This window comes from Patagioenas fasciata, chromosome 2 (assembly GCF_037038585.1).
Source record: "Patagioenas fasciata isolate bPatFas1 chromosome 2, bPatFas1.hap1, whole genome shotgun sequence".
Taxonomy (NCBI): domain Eukaryota; kingdom Metazoa; phylum Chordata; class Aves; order Columbiformes; family Columbidae; genus Patagioenas; species Patagioenas fasciata.
In genome coordinates this window covers 159,527,464-159,543,004 of record NC_092521.1, presented here as the reverse complement: position 1 = coordinate 159,543,004, position 15,541 = coordinate 159,527,464, and the positions used below count along the sequence as shown (strand labels likewise).

Genomic DNA, 15,541 nt, shown 5'->3' with positions numbered 1-15,541 from the left:
TAAATTATATTTGAAATGTCTGTAACAACAAGTGATACAGTCAGCCTGCATCTCCCAGTGTGCAGCTGGTCATCCTCCCTCCACCCCCCATCATGTGCATTCATAAAGAGTAGTTTCTGCATTTAAAGTATTCGATAAAAGCTAAATAATTACAGAGGGGTATTTACCATTTCTTTTTCTGCTTGTGTGGTTCCTTTGTTCCTTGTATGGCACCACTAATATGATATTTGCATGTTGTGACTAGCCATCTACCAAAGTCCTGATAGAATTTCCATGACAAACTTGATCTAAACCTATCAGTAAATCAGACCTCCCAGGAAATCAGACAGCCAGAGACACACGTTAGGGAAAGACACCTTGTGTTTGTCAGTTTTATTGAAGGCGTTTCAAACATTTTCATTATCACACATTTCAGAAAACACATTAAAACAAAGCGTTTCAATCCAGCTGGTTCATAGCTTTGTCTATATATAGTTTATGAAAATATTTAGAAGTGCAGCAACATCTCATTTCATTCTTAGTTCTGGCTAATGAGAGTGAGCTGAAAATTCATCAGTAAGCAAAGTTCTTTAATGTTGAAGAAAATATATATTTTATATATATATACATATACAGGAAGAATTAACTTAGAAAGAATGATTAGTAATACAAACCAACCCTTGGCTCATTGAGTGAAAAAGAAATCATCATGCAAACCATCAGCAAGCAAAGGTCAGAGGTCGTTAGAGGCTCAGAAAAGGGGTTTCCCACATTGTCCCTGCAGCAGAGTCACAGTTTCCAATGATCACTTTTGTGACTATGCAACTGGGCTCATATTACTAGCTGCAACATCACAAAAATGACACTGGCAACCGCTAATTAGCTGGCAAAATAAGAATTTGTCCATTTTTAAAGTGAGCAGTGTTAGTAAATGCCATTGCACACAGCGAGAAGTGATAGCATAATAGATATATATTTTAAGCAAAGCCCTCACATGTGATGCTAATTATCTTTTAGCTTAGCAGTCCCTCTTTAAAGTGTAAATGTGCTCCCTCTGGGCTCAAGAAATATTTAATTACACATATCAGTGCATGACTAACAAGCTAGTCCAGAGCAATAATGATTGGTCTATTGTTCAAAATGAAATCAGGACTCCAGAAGCATTTAAAACTGACCAGTGGTTTCTATAGTAGCCTCACCTCTCAGGGACTGTCTTTTGTGCAGACTTTTTAAAATACATAGAATAATCTCTTTTTGGCAATTTATACCTAGGTTATGAAAGTATGACAGATTATTCCACGAGGCTTAATGTATCTGCTAAATGCAAAATCATCTAAAACATTGTCTGATACATAGCAAGAAAAATGTAAGCTTTCAGTTTTCAAAGAGACTTGCAAAATTTACTTCGATAAAAATTTCAAGGTCCATATTTCCACAGACTCTGGGCAAGGTAATTTTGGGAATCCAATTTTTCTTGGTGATGAATTATAAAAAATAGAGGGTTGGTTATGTATATGCTTAATTTCATATATGTATGTGAATATATAAATATACACACATATCCATATATATATATACAAACACATTGAATGCACATAAAAACATAGATTAAAAGAAATGAGAGGAGCCCCTTCCTAGCACTACTCTACTACGAGTATGGTAGCGCTGTCAAGATGTTTATTCCAGGGGGCTTTATGACTCAGCTGTCGTAATCCAGCAGAGTTTGTACTTTAAATAGGAAGCTTCAGGTGCAAAACATGTATTGTATAAATGAATCCAAAATACACTTCAGCAATAGTGCATTAGGGTTTTTTTGTTGTTAGAAAAACAGCAACATCAGATGACCAAGAAAACTGAGATTCATAGACCAGTTACTGTGCATGCCAAAATTCCTTTTCAGGCGGAATTTTACTATGCATTCAGTATTATGAGTTCATTGTACAAAATCTGCACGTAGCAAATGATTACAGTACTCTACGCTGGACTGCGAGTACATATTAAATGAACACTCAGAATTCAATTAAATCTTAACAGGTTCATTCCCATACTGGCTTTAAATACAAAGAATGGCAGCTCCACTACTTTTCTCATCTAGTTATAATTTTTCTTTTTCAAAGTACTGCACAACATTTCTCCATCATGGCTATTTAACCCTTACACAATGCCACTCTAAGTAGCACTTTCTTGGCGATGTGAACTGTGACTTACTGTAGGCCTAATCCTGCAGCTCACGCAGAGACCTCAATTTGTACTGAAGCAAGTCGGAGCTGAGGTGCTCCGAATTTCAGATGTCCTGGCTGTACAGGCTCATTTATAGTCTGGTTTGAACTGCTAGCAAATTTGCCACTGACTTTAAAAAGGGCAAAATTGGACACTGCGTTGGCTCCACGCTACAGCCTCGCATGGCTGAATGGAACCAATTCAGAATTTCCACTACAGGAATTCACTACAGGCAACTTGCACAGTGCCACAAGAAAAGTGAAATCAACCTAGAAAAATCACATTAGAGTTTGAAAAAAACCTTGAAAATTCGATTACAATTTCAACTCCATCCTACGGCTGTGGTTCCTTCCTCCACTACTGCTTTTGTGTTGCAATACCCTTATATTCTCACCTCACCAGAGTTCCTACTCAGTGTGAGACAGCTCTTTGCTTTGAAAAGCCTTGCAATACGGACAAGAATACTGAAAGATGAAGGGTGGCATTTAGTCTTAAGTTTTTAAGAGTAAAATTCTGCCAACAGTCAACTGTGCAACCAGTTCCCATTGGAGAAACACCATGTTCTCCCCCCAGGTGCAGATACGTAATTCCGACTGGCATCAGCCACAGCTCCTGGCACTTAGCGAAAGAAACAAGTTTGAACCTTTTGAGCGCTGAGCCCCTTATAATCACTTTGGGGGGTTGTAGATAATATTGTAGTACAGAGAGGCAAACACGCGATCCCACTGGCCGCTTGCGGATTGACAACGAACTCCCCAAACCTCCCGGAGATTCTTTTCATTACTCATACGCGCATCGCTGTGGATTAGCTGATACAGGTGAACACCTACACACGATGCACTGGGCACAGCTTGCAATCAAATGAAGATTATTTCACTCGGGTATTTATCATGCATGGCTTTAATTTTCAAATTAAAATTTAGATAGACACAGCAAACATTACAGAAAGTGGCAAGGACTTCCGCAGGTTTTGCCTTTGTATATTTGTATTTTAAAGCCATGTTGACTTTCTTTAAAATTCCAGAGGGTATGCTTTGTCAACATTTTCACCTGCTTTCTCAAATTTCCACCATCCTGCAGCCCAAGAAGGTCTAAAGACCTCACTGTTTGATCCCTATGAGCAAATGCTCCTGTGGGAATACCATTACTGTTTTTTCAAGCATGCTTGTGCTACCTAATTTATTTGTGAGATTCCTGCACTAAGGATCATAGAGGAGCCACACAAAAAGCCTGGGCATTGCAGAATGGATAAATACTTGGAAAACAAAGAAATACAGGAGCACAGAGGGGCTGTACAAAGGGAAGAAAGGTGTCGATCTCTAAATGGGAAATGAGTATGTCTTAAAACCAGGCAACACCTATGTGTGAGACAACACTGAACATCAACCTACTGCAGATTTTTGTTAGTTTAGCATTGTGGCATCACAGGCTGAGGACCCCCCTTTCAAATCAGAAATATTTAAAGGACAATTAAAAGGACAAGTTTGGTTCCTCAGGTCGGCACCGTCTCAAACAAACTGTCATACTCTGTGCTTTACCTGCGGAAATCCAGAAGCGACCGCGTGGAAGCAGGAACCCTCTGATCATTCCAGCTGAGGAAGTGGAACTGTGTCACCGTGCGGGTCTCGTTCGTCTGCAGGTTCTTCAGGTAGAAGCTCCTCACGAGGAAATCCTCGCACCAGATGTGCTCAGAGACAAGGTTTACCTACACCCCACGGGAAGGAACAAACGGAGATGAGCAATTTTGGTTGGAAGCCACATCTTCAGGTTCGCCGGTGTTGGTTGTCTGGGATGAAGGAATTGCATGGAAGTTTTATTTTTATTAGCAAATTGGTCAGTGCTGGGAAAATATATAGGGGTTTTTTTTGGGTTTAGTGATCAGTGTAGCTGTCAGGAAGGGGTTAGCTGCCACGGCTATTTTATTGAAAAAAAATTCTCAACAGTTTTAATGCAAAAAAGCGCACCAAATTGAACCTTTATATCGTTACGTGAATACAAAAGAAACTGCCTGAAAACACGTTAGACCGTCAGTCGCTTTCTGCTCGGAAACGCCCACAATGCATTGCCCAGGCCACCCTCAGAGGTCTTACAAATCTGACACATGTGAAGTGAAAAGTCGGATTCTTCTACTATAAAGAAAAATAGGCATTAAAAAATTAAGCTTATTTGCCGAATTAATCTTTTCAGAATACGAGTTTGTTCACATTTTAGTTTAAATAATTTCCTCACATTTTCCTACGCTTCGTATTTGGCATTGCGGTATTATTTTCTTCCTCTACTCAGCCAGACAACTGGAAAAATCTGACAGCCATTGTCAATCTTACATTGCAACAAAACCGGTGATATGGTATTTTGGGCTACAAATGTAAAGCAGAGCATAAAAACATATATATATTTGTTGTTGTGACTGAGGTAAGTGGTAAAAATAGATAGCATTACTTACTAAAGCTATATAGAGGTTTTTCTACAAAGACATACATATGGCCTTCCTAAGGCAAAATTCACTAGTTCTAAGAACACTATTTTCCTATAAAATATGAATACACACTTTCATATTTCGACCACTTGCAAAACCATTTGAAAAGGAAAATCATTGTCCTTTTTTTCATTCCGACACTTGGCTCATGATTTACCAGATTTTATTCAGCAGAAACCACCTTGCTATTAAAACTGCGCTGAATTTTTTTTCAATCTAAAACTACTCAGAGGCCACAAAGTGTATTTAAGAGCCCTCAGCTCAACCTCCCGGTTAGACCGGCTTAAACACCATTTTGCCCTGTATGAAATGAACCCGTACACTTACTGTCACATTCACAACCAGGTATTTTGTTTAGGTACCTCGTAGATGTGGTAGAGGTTTGACCCTTCGTCTGGCCAATAGTGGTAGCACTGTTTGACTCCGTTTTCGGCGAGGGGTGTCAGCATGACAATAACGACACAGCCGTTCTCCCAGACCATCTGCAGACAAAGAAAGACACCGTGGCCACATTGTGACTGCCTAATTACTGCGTGACATGTATAATTACTGCACTCAGACACACAATCAAAATTTATTCCATTCACAGGAAATTTATTTCATTTTCATTAGACACTTTTCCTCTGCAGCTGCTTTCAAATCCGTGAATAAACTGGCACCATCTTTTGCAGGCGTCCATGAAATATTAAAGAATTTCCTGCGATTTCAATTCGGGTCTTCCACAAAATCTCTCCTCGATCCTGGTACCGTGTTCAGCTGCTTTTCTGTCAAACTTGTAGATCCACAAAGGGAACACTGAACGATGCTTGCAGAACACACAACTATTTGGGATTTGCTATTTAATACTAAAGCAGTGTGGACCTACAGAAGTCACACATACTGAAACCTGCCTGTGTTCTCAACCCTCCTTCTTTTTACAGCTTGCCAGGTAGCAAAAGCTACTGAACTGCTGCATTGCTGAAACAATCATAAAAGTAATGAGGAAAAGGCAGGAAAAACCCAAACCAAATCTGTTCATCCAGAAACGTATCAGACGGAAAAACTGTCCCTCCAAAAGCCCACTTATAAAAGATTTGTTGCAAATGTGCATTACCTTCTCTTCCTGCTTTCTTCCTTTCCTCCTTATTTTTTCTCTTCCCTTTAATTTTTTCCATGTTTTCCTTGTTCCCATCTTTTTTCCCCCCTCCTTTTTCTTTATTCCTATTCTCTTTTTATCTTTTCCTTTTCCTCTATTTCTTTTTAACCTTCCATTTATTTTTTCCTTATATATGTATATATAGATATAAAATTATTTTCCTTTCTCTCCCACTGCTGCCCCTTCTCTATTTTATTTTCCTAGACATAGAAGGAAAATCCAACCCCTGCTGCAGACTGTGCACTGACAGAGCACAGGTACAGCGGGAACAGAAGAATATAGTGTATTTTCACTACCCATGATTGCTTAATAATTTAGAGCAGCCAGAGAGTGGGATACAGGAATCCAGCACACCCTTTAGTTGAAGGATTTGTGGATGTCTCCCATAAACGGCAGAACAAGAGGGATGCTCTGGTCTGGCATCTCTCTTTTCCAAACACAGCCCCAGGCTGAACAAAAAGGCTCCTATGAATTAATACCAAGCAGCACAATCACTAAAAACTGTTATTATTATGCTGTACATTGATGTTATATTTGCATACAACTTTCATTGTCTTTTTGCTCGCACATAAAATTACTGAATGAAGAGGAAACTGCTCTTTTTGTGAAGGGTTATGTTTATTTCACAGAAATATTTATAAGCAACTGTATTGACATGTAAATTTCGTAAACAAAAAAGGCCTTTGTCTAAACTGTGCAAAGATGAGATGATACATTCAATTCAAGGATTATTTTTTTTTAATTACATATCAAGTAAAAAGGTTTCCCATTCATGGATAATGATGTTGTGTTCTCTTTCAAGAATAGCTCGCATATAGAGAAACAAATAGCATTTCTCTTCCTTTTTTTTTTTTTTCATTTTGCAACATAATTAAAACAACTTTTAAGACCAGTGTAGAAATATTTAGAGAAATGAATCTAGGGATTGCACAGAATGGAGTTATTTATAATTTTGAACAGAAGTGGGGGAAAAATTACAGTGGAATGTAAGGGATAAAAAGAATCTTTCTTATCTTGTTTCTTTCTTCCCCTGAAAAAGATTTTTAAAATAAAAATATCTGTAATCCACTCATCCTTCTGTTAAAAAGTCATAGTGGCACAAAATCACTCAAAAATACTTTAAATTGATAGATAATTTCTCTTATAGAAAGAAGCAGATTTATCATTTGTATCTTTTTTGTACAGCATTTATTTTAGGCCACAGCTGGGAACTTTCTTTGCATGTAAGGAAGACGATACAGATTTCATTGATTCTAAAGCAGTTTCACCTTTTTTAGTCAGCAATCAGACTAAGATAAGAATTCCAAAAATGCATCTTACTTTAAAACTAGCCCCACTAAATCAGTACTTTCATCACATAACGATTTAATGTGCCTCTGGAAGGTATAGAAGCTCATTGAAGCCATTACGAAAATGAGGAGAAACACAGTTTTTATGAGTGTAATAAAAATACAATGATCTAGACCATAAACTAATCATCTAGCACTCTGCTTGTGCCACCCAAGTGTAACATTATAAAAGCCCACTCGTTTAGAGAGGAATCCTTACAGTTTGGCAACCCAGTTCATTGGTTCAAAGGCACAGCATTTCATTAGAGAGGGGCCTGTCTGCATCTCCCAAGATTTCATTAAGCATAAATCCAAATGAAAGTTAATTTAAACAAACAATTTCAAAGTTACTCCGGGGTATAATATTTCCTTCAGGTCATTGTGTGAAAACGTGGAAGTCAAATCTACTAAATCAAGAAGGCAATAAATACAATCTAGTGCCGTCACCCTTGTTACAAGCAATTGTCACTGCATCTCCTGCGCTTACCGTTGAGACGGGATTTTCACTAAGACCCACCGCCTGTGACTGGAGGACTACAGCATTTTGTTTCCTTGCTAACTTCAATATTAGACCATCAGGCTGTTATCTGGATTTCATTCCAAATAAAGCAGAAGCGGGATGAGTCCAAGGCAGTTCACAGAGTTTTATACTGTTGCCTGTCCATCGCCTCATCTTTAACTTGGTGATGGGTTCCTGAGAAGCTACATCTCCCACCACCTAACGTGTTGTGTGCTCAGTGTCCACACGTGGCCAAACAGAAAGTGGCCCCAAGAAATGTGTCTTTGTAATGACAGAACAGATTGTACAGACCTGGTCTGCACAATCTCAGTCCAGTGTCTGGAGAAGCACCTCTGGGTACCAAAGAGACATTTCAGCTGGGCTTGGAGAACAAGGGAGGAGGTTCAGTTGCAAATTCACATAGTTCTTAGCTTTGTATGCTTGCAAAATAGAAAGTAACTCAATGCATGTGCTATGAGAATGAGGAGAATATAAGGCACTCGGGGCAGAGGTTTTACTTTTTAGGTAGAGCCCAGCAAAATTAAGACTAAATTCAGACTCCAAGTGTTAACTACTATTATGGAAATCACCACATAAAGCTAAACTTATTTAGATCTCTCAGCACAGGCAGTTTCATGTTTGTGATTTACGGTGATACTTCTACGAGAAGAAGAAATATTGAATAGAGTCATCTGAATAGAAGTAATAAAGCCTGAGTTACATATAGGAGCTCACCACAGAGCTCTGTAACACATGCTTTGCTGAAAAGGGAAAACAGTGTATAATTTTGTGTGACATGTCTACCTTCAACCTATATGCCTAGAGAGCAACGCGTTAATGATCTTTAATGAGGTTCTGCTGCGTGTGTCATTCTCAAAACGTTTCTTAGACAAGAATAACACCACCCCTTTCCATCTATTGCAAATTAAAGGCTGAATCCTGCAACCCAAAGATGAGCAGTGCGTTTGACACCCGCAAGAATCCCTGTTGATGAAATCCACCACGTGCAGAGAGCTCATGCTGCGGCTATCCAGCATGCCAGTCCCATACAAAGGACTTCCACACAGGGATGAATTATATTTAATACTAATTACTTGCAAAGGAGCACAGAATTGGTTTTTCAAGTAAGGAGAAAAATAAAGTCACAACTAGGAGAATCGCTGTTAAAGCACTGTCACAAATCTGATAAAACACCAGTTTTTGAAAGCTTGGATGTTACAATGTCCTTGTTTACTACCTTGTAAATAAAATGCTTACTATTAATACCTTCTTTTTTTTCAGACAATTCATAATTCTGAAGCTTCTTTTTATAATGAACGATCCACCCTATTTTCAGTCATCTTCTTTTTTATTTTATTGATAGGGAAATGACAAGATGTTTGCTCTGACCAGAAACTCTTCTTTTGATGGATACTGGTGGAGAAGTTTCTAAAATGTGATGACTTAAAAGTAGAAAATACATAGGATAATCAGTTAAATTCAGCCTGTTCAATAAAAATATCAGGCTAATCACACCAGCTGCTTTCTGGGAGAGATTTTCAGCAAGCAAAAGAATCCACCTTTTCTCTCTTTTAGGCTTCCCAAATAGTCGGTAAATGCAACTATTTGGAAAAGCAGACAGGCAAACAACATCCGAATAATTTCTAATGATAATCAAAACTCAACATGAATAAACACAACTCCTAAAGCAACAACAAAGCGAGGTACTAACCCTTGCTGGATCAGATAATATTAACCCCATTATGTATCTTGAAAATAATTAATTCAACTGCGATCCCTTCAAGTTCTGCATTGGAAAAAGGAAACACCGTATTGATTGGAGATAAGTCAGAAAGTGGTATTTTGTGGAATATTTTAAAATAAAAAGTTTTAATGGGTTAAAAAAAAAAAGGAGCATTTAAATAAAAAAAAAAATTTAGATTTTTTATTGTCAATGAGCATTTCACAATGTGTGCCAGTCAAAAAGCAACACTTCTTGCCAAACAGTCGGGTTGAAAATGACTTAGCATTTTGATATGAAGTGTGTCAAATCTGGCAAAGTCAAGAGTTGCCATTTGCAAAGTCATAGCTGTGCCAGACAGCTAAGTAAAACTGTAGGTTGAAAAATTAATTATCAACAATCTATGTTTAATTAAAAAAAAAATATCTGACTGTTGCTGCTGAAAAGAGAGGAACATATATAAATACCTGGCAGTCAGGCTGGCTCCATGTGTTATGTCCCTGCTGTTGCAGCAACACTTGTTTGGAAATCAATGGGAAAGGCAAACTCAAGATGACTGTATGTCTTGCAATAACTCCTGTTTTCTCAGAGAGGCATAAACTGCTCTTATTTTTCTCAGTGGACTCCTAACTCAAGCGTTATTATTAAATAATTTAAATATGAGCGCTATTTAGTATTGGGATGCTGACAAAACCACGTTAAGGAGGGAAAGTCCACCAAAATCACCATTAATTAGCTTTTCACTTTAGTATTGGAAAGGTGGAACCTAAACAATAAAAGGATAGAAATTTTAAAAGGACCACTTCTAAGTACCCTGTCCAAGTGAAGCCATAATTAGAAGTGAGCATAGCAAACGCACACTCCTTTCCTGAACGCCTGTGGAATTCCTAATGCGATATTTATTTCACATGGCTTGACAAGTTACTAGAGCTCTAGGGGCTACTGTTCTGTGCCTATCTCTCCCTTGCTGTTTTTCTTTTATTAAATTAAAATATGCATATTTTACACATTGAATTGCTTTGTGTCGCTTTTCATCTGCTCTTCTTTCTGAAGGTGAGAACTGATTAGACATGCAGGAAGCCCAATTCCAGGCAAGGAAAATAAAACTTGGGAATCAAGGCTGCTTGAAAGCACTGTGCTCTGCACAGAAGAACAAAACGCAGAAAAATAATTTAGTCAGTAAATTAATTTCATCACTCATAAAACATGCTGAACTGGGAGCACAGAAACCAGCAATTAAAGCAGGGGATGGCTTGGTACAGTTGTTCTTGGAACACGGGCTTGGAACACCGATTTTGCGTGGAGACTGATTCAGCTACAGGGACATGGTCTTCTGCCCACTGGGATTTGCCCTTGGAGATCTCTGATGACTAAGCCTTTTTACACAGGAAACAATAAACCGACAGTATTTTGTATCTCTTTTGTTGAATTCTAAAACTTTAAGAGAGAAACAAGTGTTGCCAAACAGATCTGCAAAGATTTATCAGGTCCTCAAGACAGCAACTCAAGAAGAATTGGGTTCTTAATATGCTGGTGTGATCCGGGAGGAAAATAATAGTCAGTTTTTGAACTGACTCTGATACTATACTCCTGAATATGGATAGAGAAAAATTATTCTAAAAATAGTTTAAGATTAAGAAATGCAGGATTGGGGCAATGAAAAGCAAATGGCAACTGAACTCCTTGGCTCAGATTAGGGCTTTAGTCTTTACTCTCAGGACTCCTTCTGCACTTTACATTTAATAGCCTTGCAATAAAAAGACAAAATAATCAAAGGAGTGGAGATGAGGTCTCCCTACTCCCTAAAATCACAACAGTGTAAACCTCCACTCCTTTGAGCTTTCTTTTTGTTGGCTGGCAAGAGATGCCCGGCTTTAACAAGAACGCTGAAGAGCATTCCCAGTTTCAAGACTATTTAAGGTATTGGTCAATAGTGGAGGAAAGACAGGGTAGTAAAACACATGGGTTTGATTCACAACTTGTAGGATAAAGCTCTTCCTCGCTACCTGGAGGAGCATCCTCACTACAAAGGGGCAGCACGTGAGCTCTGCCTTCCCAGTCCTGTGTCTCGCCCAGGGATGTTCATGAGCAGTATCTGCTCCGTCATCCAGCCAGACTGGAGACCTTCAGTGACTAAGGCATCTGGGGAGCTATCTCGCCCAAGCTACAGATCTATTCAGGCAAAAGCCAGGGAATTTTCTGGTCCAAACTGCAAGTGCTGACTGTATTTAATCTCATGATTTACTGCTGTAGGTGTTTTGAACCTTATTGAACGTCTGCAAAATGAGGAAAAACGTATTTCTTTATTCTTTCCGTAGAAGTTACATCCTGTTCAGGTATTTGCTAATTATGTTCGCCATGGAGAGGACATCATAGAAAGACAATAAATACTTACATAAATATATATCGCATATGACATGATTGTTTAAGACAACTAAGGAGCACACCCTCTTAAGACACTTGGCAGAAATTGCTTGATCGTGCTCTCTATTTCACTTTTTATGGTAGAAAACCCTAAAACAAACCAAACCACAACAACAAAAAAACCCACATGAAAATTCATTTCCCTCCAAAAAGGGGAAGAGGAAAGAAGGGCAAATATGGGTACATTTATGAAAGCAAGGCATAATGTGGGGTGTTTTCCAGAGGGAAAAATTACGGCTTTCTACAGAAATCTCCATTTGGAGATGACAAACCTCAGCAGACATGCAATTTATAAAACCGGGATAATTAAGAACAATTTTTCAGTGCAAGGACAGTTGGTTCTAAATATCCTAATACCTAGGAATAGTTTCTTGCATATTATCATCTCTTGCTTCTTAGACTACTTTGCAAGTTAAAACATGTACTTCTTGTCAAATACTTCATGGAATTATAACCCAGCACATATGGAAAATAATAAAATTTTATGCCTCCAGAATTATTCACAACATGGAACTCCTGCTGTGAAAACTTGTTATAGATCAGAAATGTTCTACATCCTCTTTCTTTTGAAATATGTTCAAAGACATGTTGAATTTTAATAGTGTTATGTGAAAGAGCTGAGTGAAATCTCACTGAAGCTGCTGGACAAAATCATCACCTTTCATTCAAGATAAATGTAAGAAACAAGCAAACTCTTTTATGGAGCCTGATAACTGAAATTACAGAAGTTATCATCAAAAACAAGAGAAACGTGAAGCATATGGACCCATGAGTTTCTCTAGAAACTGATATGCTTAATGCAGAGAGAGAGGCATTAATCAAGTCAGGATGATTAATCCAGATAAGCAGGAAAAATGTGTAAAAGGAATAAAGAAACCACCAGTACAGCCTGAAAAACTAGCATTATGATCCTGGTAGAAGGCTGAAAGAGAGGTTGGGGGTAAAACACTGGGTGAATGAGGTTTGGACAAAAGAAGAGAAATCATTGCCTGTTATTTGATTCCACCTTTGTTCAAGGAAATAAAACTCTGTACTTTCTTTGTAAATAAAATGGAACTATATCAAAGCCAAACCCTATCCTGAGGATGAATTCTCTTTCCAGCTGAGAAGAAAACAACACACAAGCCTGGCAAATTGTTTAAAAACTCAGGTAAAAATGGATTATTAGCATGTGAGGAGGGGCATCCAGTTTTCAAGAAAGGGAATTGTGAGGTGGAATTCCCACTGAACCGAAATAGAATCAATGAAGGAGGTATCTCTCAGAAATAGTAATTGGTAAAAAGAGATGAAAACAAGAGCAGATGAAATTAAAAGAAGACTTAAATCAGCTGGAGGCTTTTCAAAATTAATTAAAGTAGTGGCTGGAAAATTTCCAGAGCAGTCTAAGAGATGACATGCAGGCAGAGATGAAATCTCTGCTTGAGCCACAAACACAGAGTATCCAGGCAGATTAGGAAGCCCTGTGGCAAAACAGATCAATGAGATGACTGACAACACAACTCCTGCAGGCTAGAAAGTTTTCAAAGAAATAGGTAAGCCAGGAAAGTTGGAACTAACTTGGCACTCTCTGACTTAGAGGAGCTGTGCCAAAAATATAAGGAGTTGGACGAGGAAACCAGAGGGACAGAGACAACTGTAGAAGGCTGATGCCAGGAAGTGGTCTTACACCATTAGAAAAGCCAGAGTAAGACTCTTCTCTTTTTTTTTTAATTGTTATTTTTACAACACATAAAAAATTTGTTTGAACACCATTTGAAAATGACCACTATACGGGAGTTTGGACTATCTCCAGCTCAAAGACTGCATCCACCAAGCTCAACAGGAAAACCCAAATGAATAGAAATGTGTACAGAAAACACTGAGTCTGATGGAGAGCTGTAGTGGCCCAAGTTAGATGGTACTGAAGAACAATACCTGCTCTTCTTCCTCACCTTACCAAAAAGGATATAATCTTCCAAGACGCGGTCACTAGTGAGATAACTGAAATGGGTCTCCCTCCCATTCCACAGTGGTACTGGGCATGGATCTGCTCATCGGCAATAAGAATTCTGAACGAGATGAGCTTGGAAGAAACACCATCGCTGCTTTACAAAAAGCTTTGCCCAGTGTGGGAAAGAGAAGACGCTGAGTTGACCATTATTTTTGTTCAGATCTGGGCAACCTGAAAGTAGTAAATGGGAATTTGATTGCTGAGTGTCTAATAGCACTTGCACAAAAATACTGGGCACTGGATCAACATAGCAGGCATCAGAGGGGCCTGCCAATAAAACTAGAAAAAAAGATTCTCCAAAACTAAATCATCTGTTTGGTCTTAAATAGAGATAATGGATGTGACCACATGATCATGTAGGCAACAGACATGAGGAGCAGCAGATACTGCAGAGCAGTGTTAGACCTCAGGAACTGGGTTCCTTTGGAAGAAGCTTCCTCCAGACACATCTGCAGCCTTCTCTCCACCAACAGGCATTTGGTCCATTGGACCACTGAACAGCTGGTCTAAAGTAAAACCTACAAAGTACTGTGGCACGCTAGAAATCCATTCCTAGTGTGCCACACTACTTGCTAATGTAGACATAGTCACTGGCAGGTGGAAGAATCTAACGCAAGTTTAAGGGAAACTAGTTTAAGAAACTGAGTGGCTGGAATTTGAGCATGAAATCTAGATATTTAGGACAAATCAGGAGTGGTTTGGATCTCATTACAGATATCAGCTGTGTCGTAAATGCCAAGACAAATGCTATGTAGACAAATGTTTCCTAGAAAACAGCTTGAAATTCCTACAGGAGTAGAAACAACTGTAACAGTTTCTAGTAAATATTGCCATAGAAGGGGATGACAAGCTCTAAGAGTTTCTGTTGGACTTGCTAAAGCATGACATTGTGCATTTAGACAAAGAATAGCAGAATAGTCCCATGTCTCTCTGGAGTCAGTCACTCTTCTCACTATCAGTGACAAAACTGCTTCACTGAGCACATAAAGGAGGAAAAAAAGCACCACAGCTCAGCAACAGCTGGTATTAAGTGGAGGAGGGAGAGGGAGGAGAACCACTGAGAAGATGTATCAGGAATGAATAATTGAATCTTTAAACAATCCCTGGTGGCAGCACCATGGGCTGTATAATCTACAGAAAACTATATGCGTGTAAACACCAAAGGATTCTGCGCTGACTGGAGTTCACACTCTATTTTCCACAACAAGTTCAGGTTGCCCTGCTTTAACTTAGAAGAGGTACTACAAGGTGAAAAATGGATGTAAACTTTGCTCCTGCATCTGGATGTAAACCACAAAAACTTCAAGCCATGGCTTTTGACTTGTACGATGGACCTCCCACATTTCAGGAGTTATGGACACCGTGTTCTGTAAGGAGTTAATCTCTACTGGCTTGTTTATTATACCTGGTTGATACCCTTGGCCACGTAAAAAGCCTGGGGTGGGAACTGGCACATTGACATGTGATCTGTAGGAAGTTTATGAAAAGCGGATGATGGACCAAATTTGACATAGGCAGACTGTTATGCTGAAGTGACAGACACTGTCAACGTAAATATAAGAAACAAACTTTTCTATGGGACCGAAAAGAAGAAACAATACAAGAATATCACATTAAAAATGGACACCCTTGAGAAGAAGCTGAACCACGGTTGCCAGATGGCTTCCGTGGAGATGTTTACAGCAAATCTGGTGGGGGAGATGGAGTGAACTTTCACTGATGGATAACTGGGAGGAGAAATAGTTCAAAAGAGCAGAAGGAAAGTGAAGG

The 15,541-nt window shown here is 38.8% G+C and overlaps 1 protein-coding gene across 1 annotated transcript in view; it reads right to left on the bottom strand.

Moving 5' to 3' along the window:
- The window catches only part of PTPRN2 (protein tyrosine phosphatase receptor type N2), a 651,416-nt gene that overhangs the window by 29,863 nt on the left and 606,012 nt on the right, over positions 1–15,541 (bottom strand). The window contains 2 exon segments of the mRNA XM_065830742.2: positions 3,738–3,904; positions 5,038–5,157. Coding sequence (XP_065686814.1) covers positions 3,738–3,904; positions 5,038–5,157 — 287 coding nt within the window.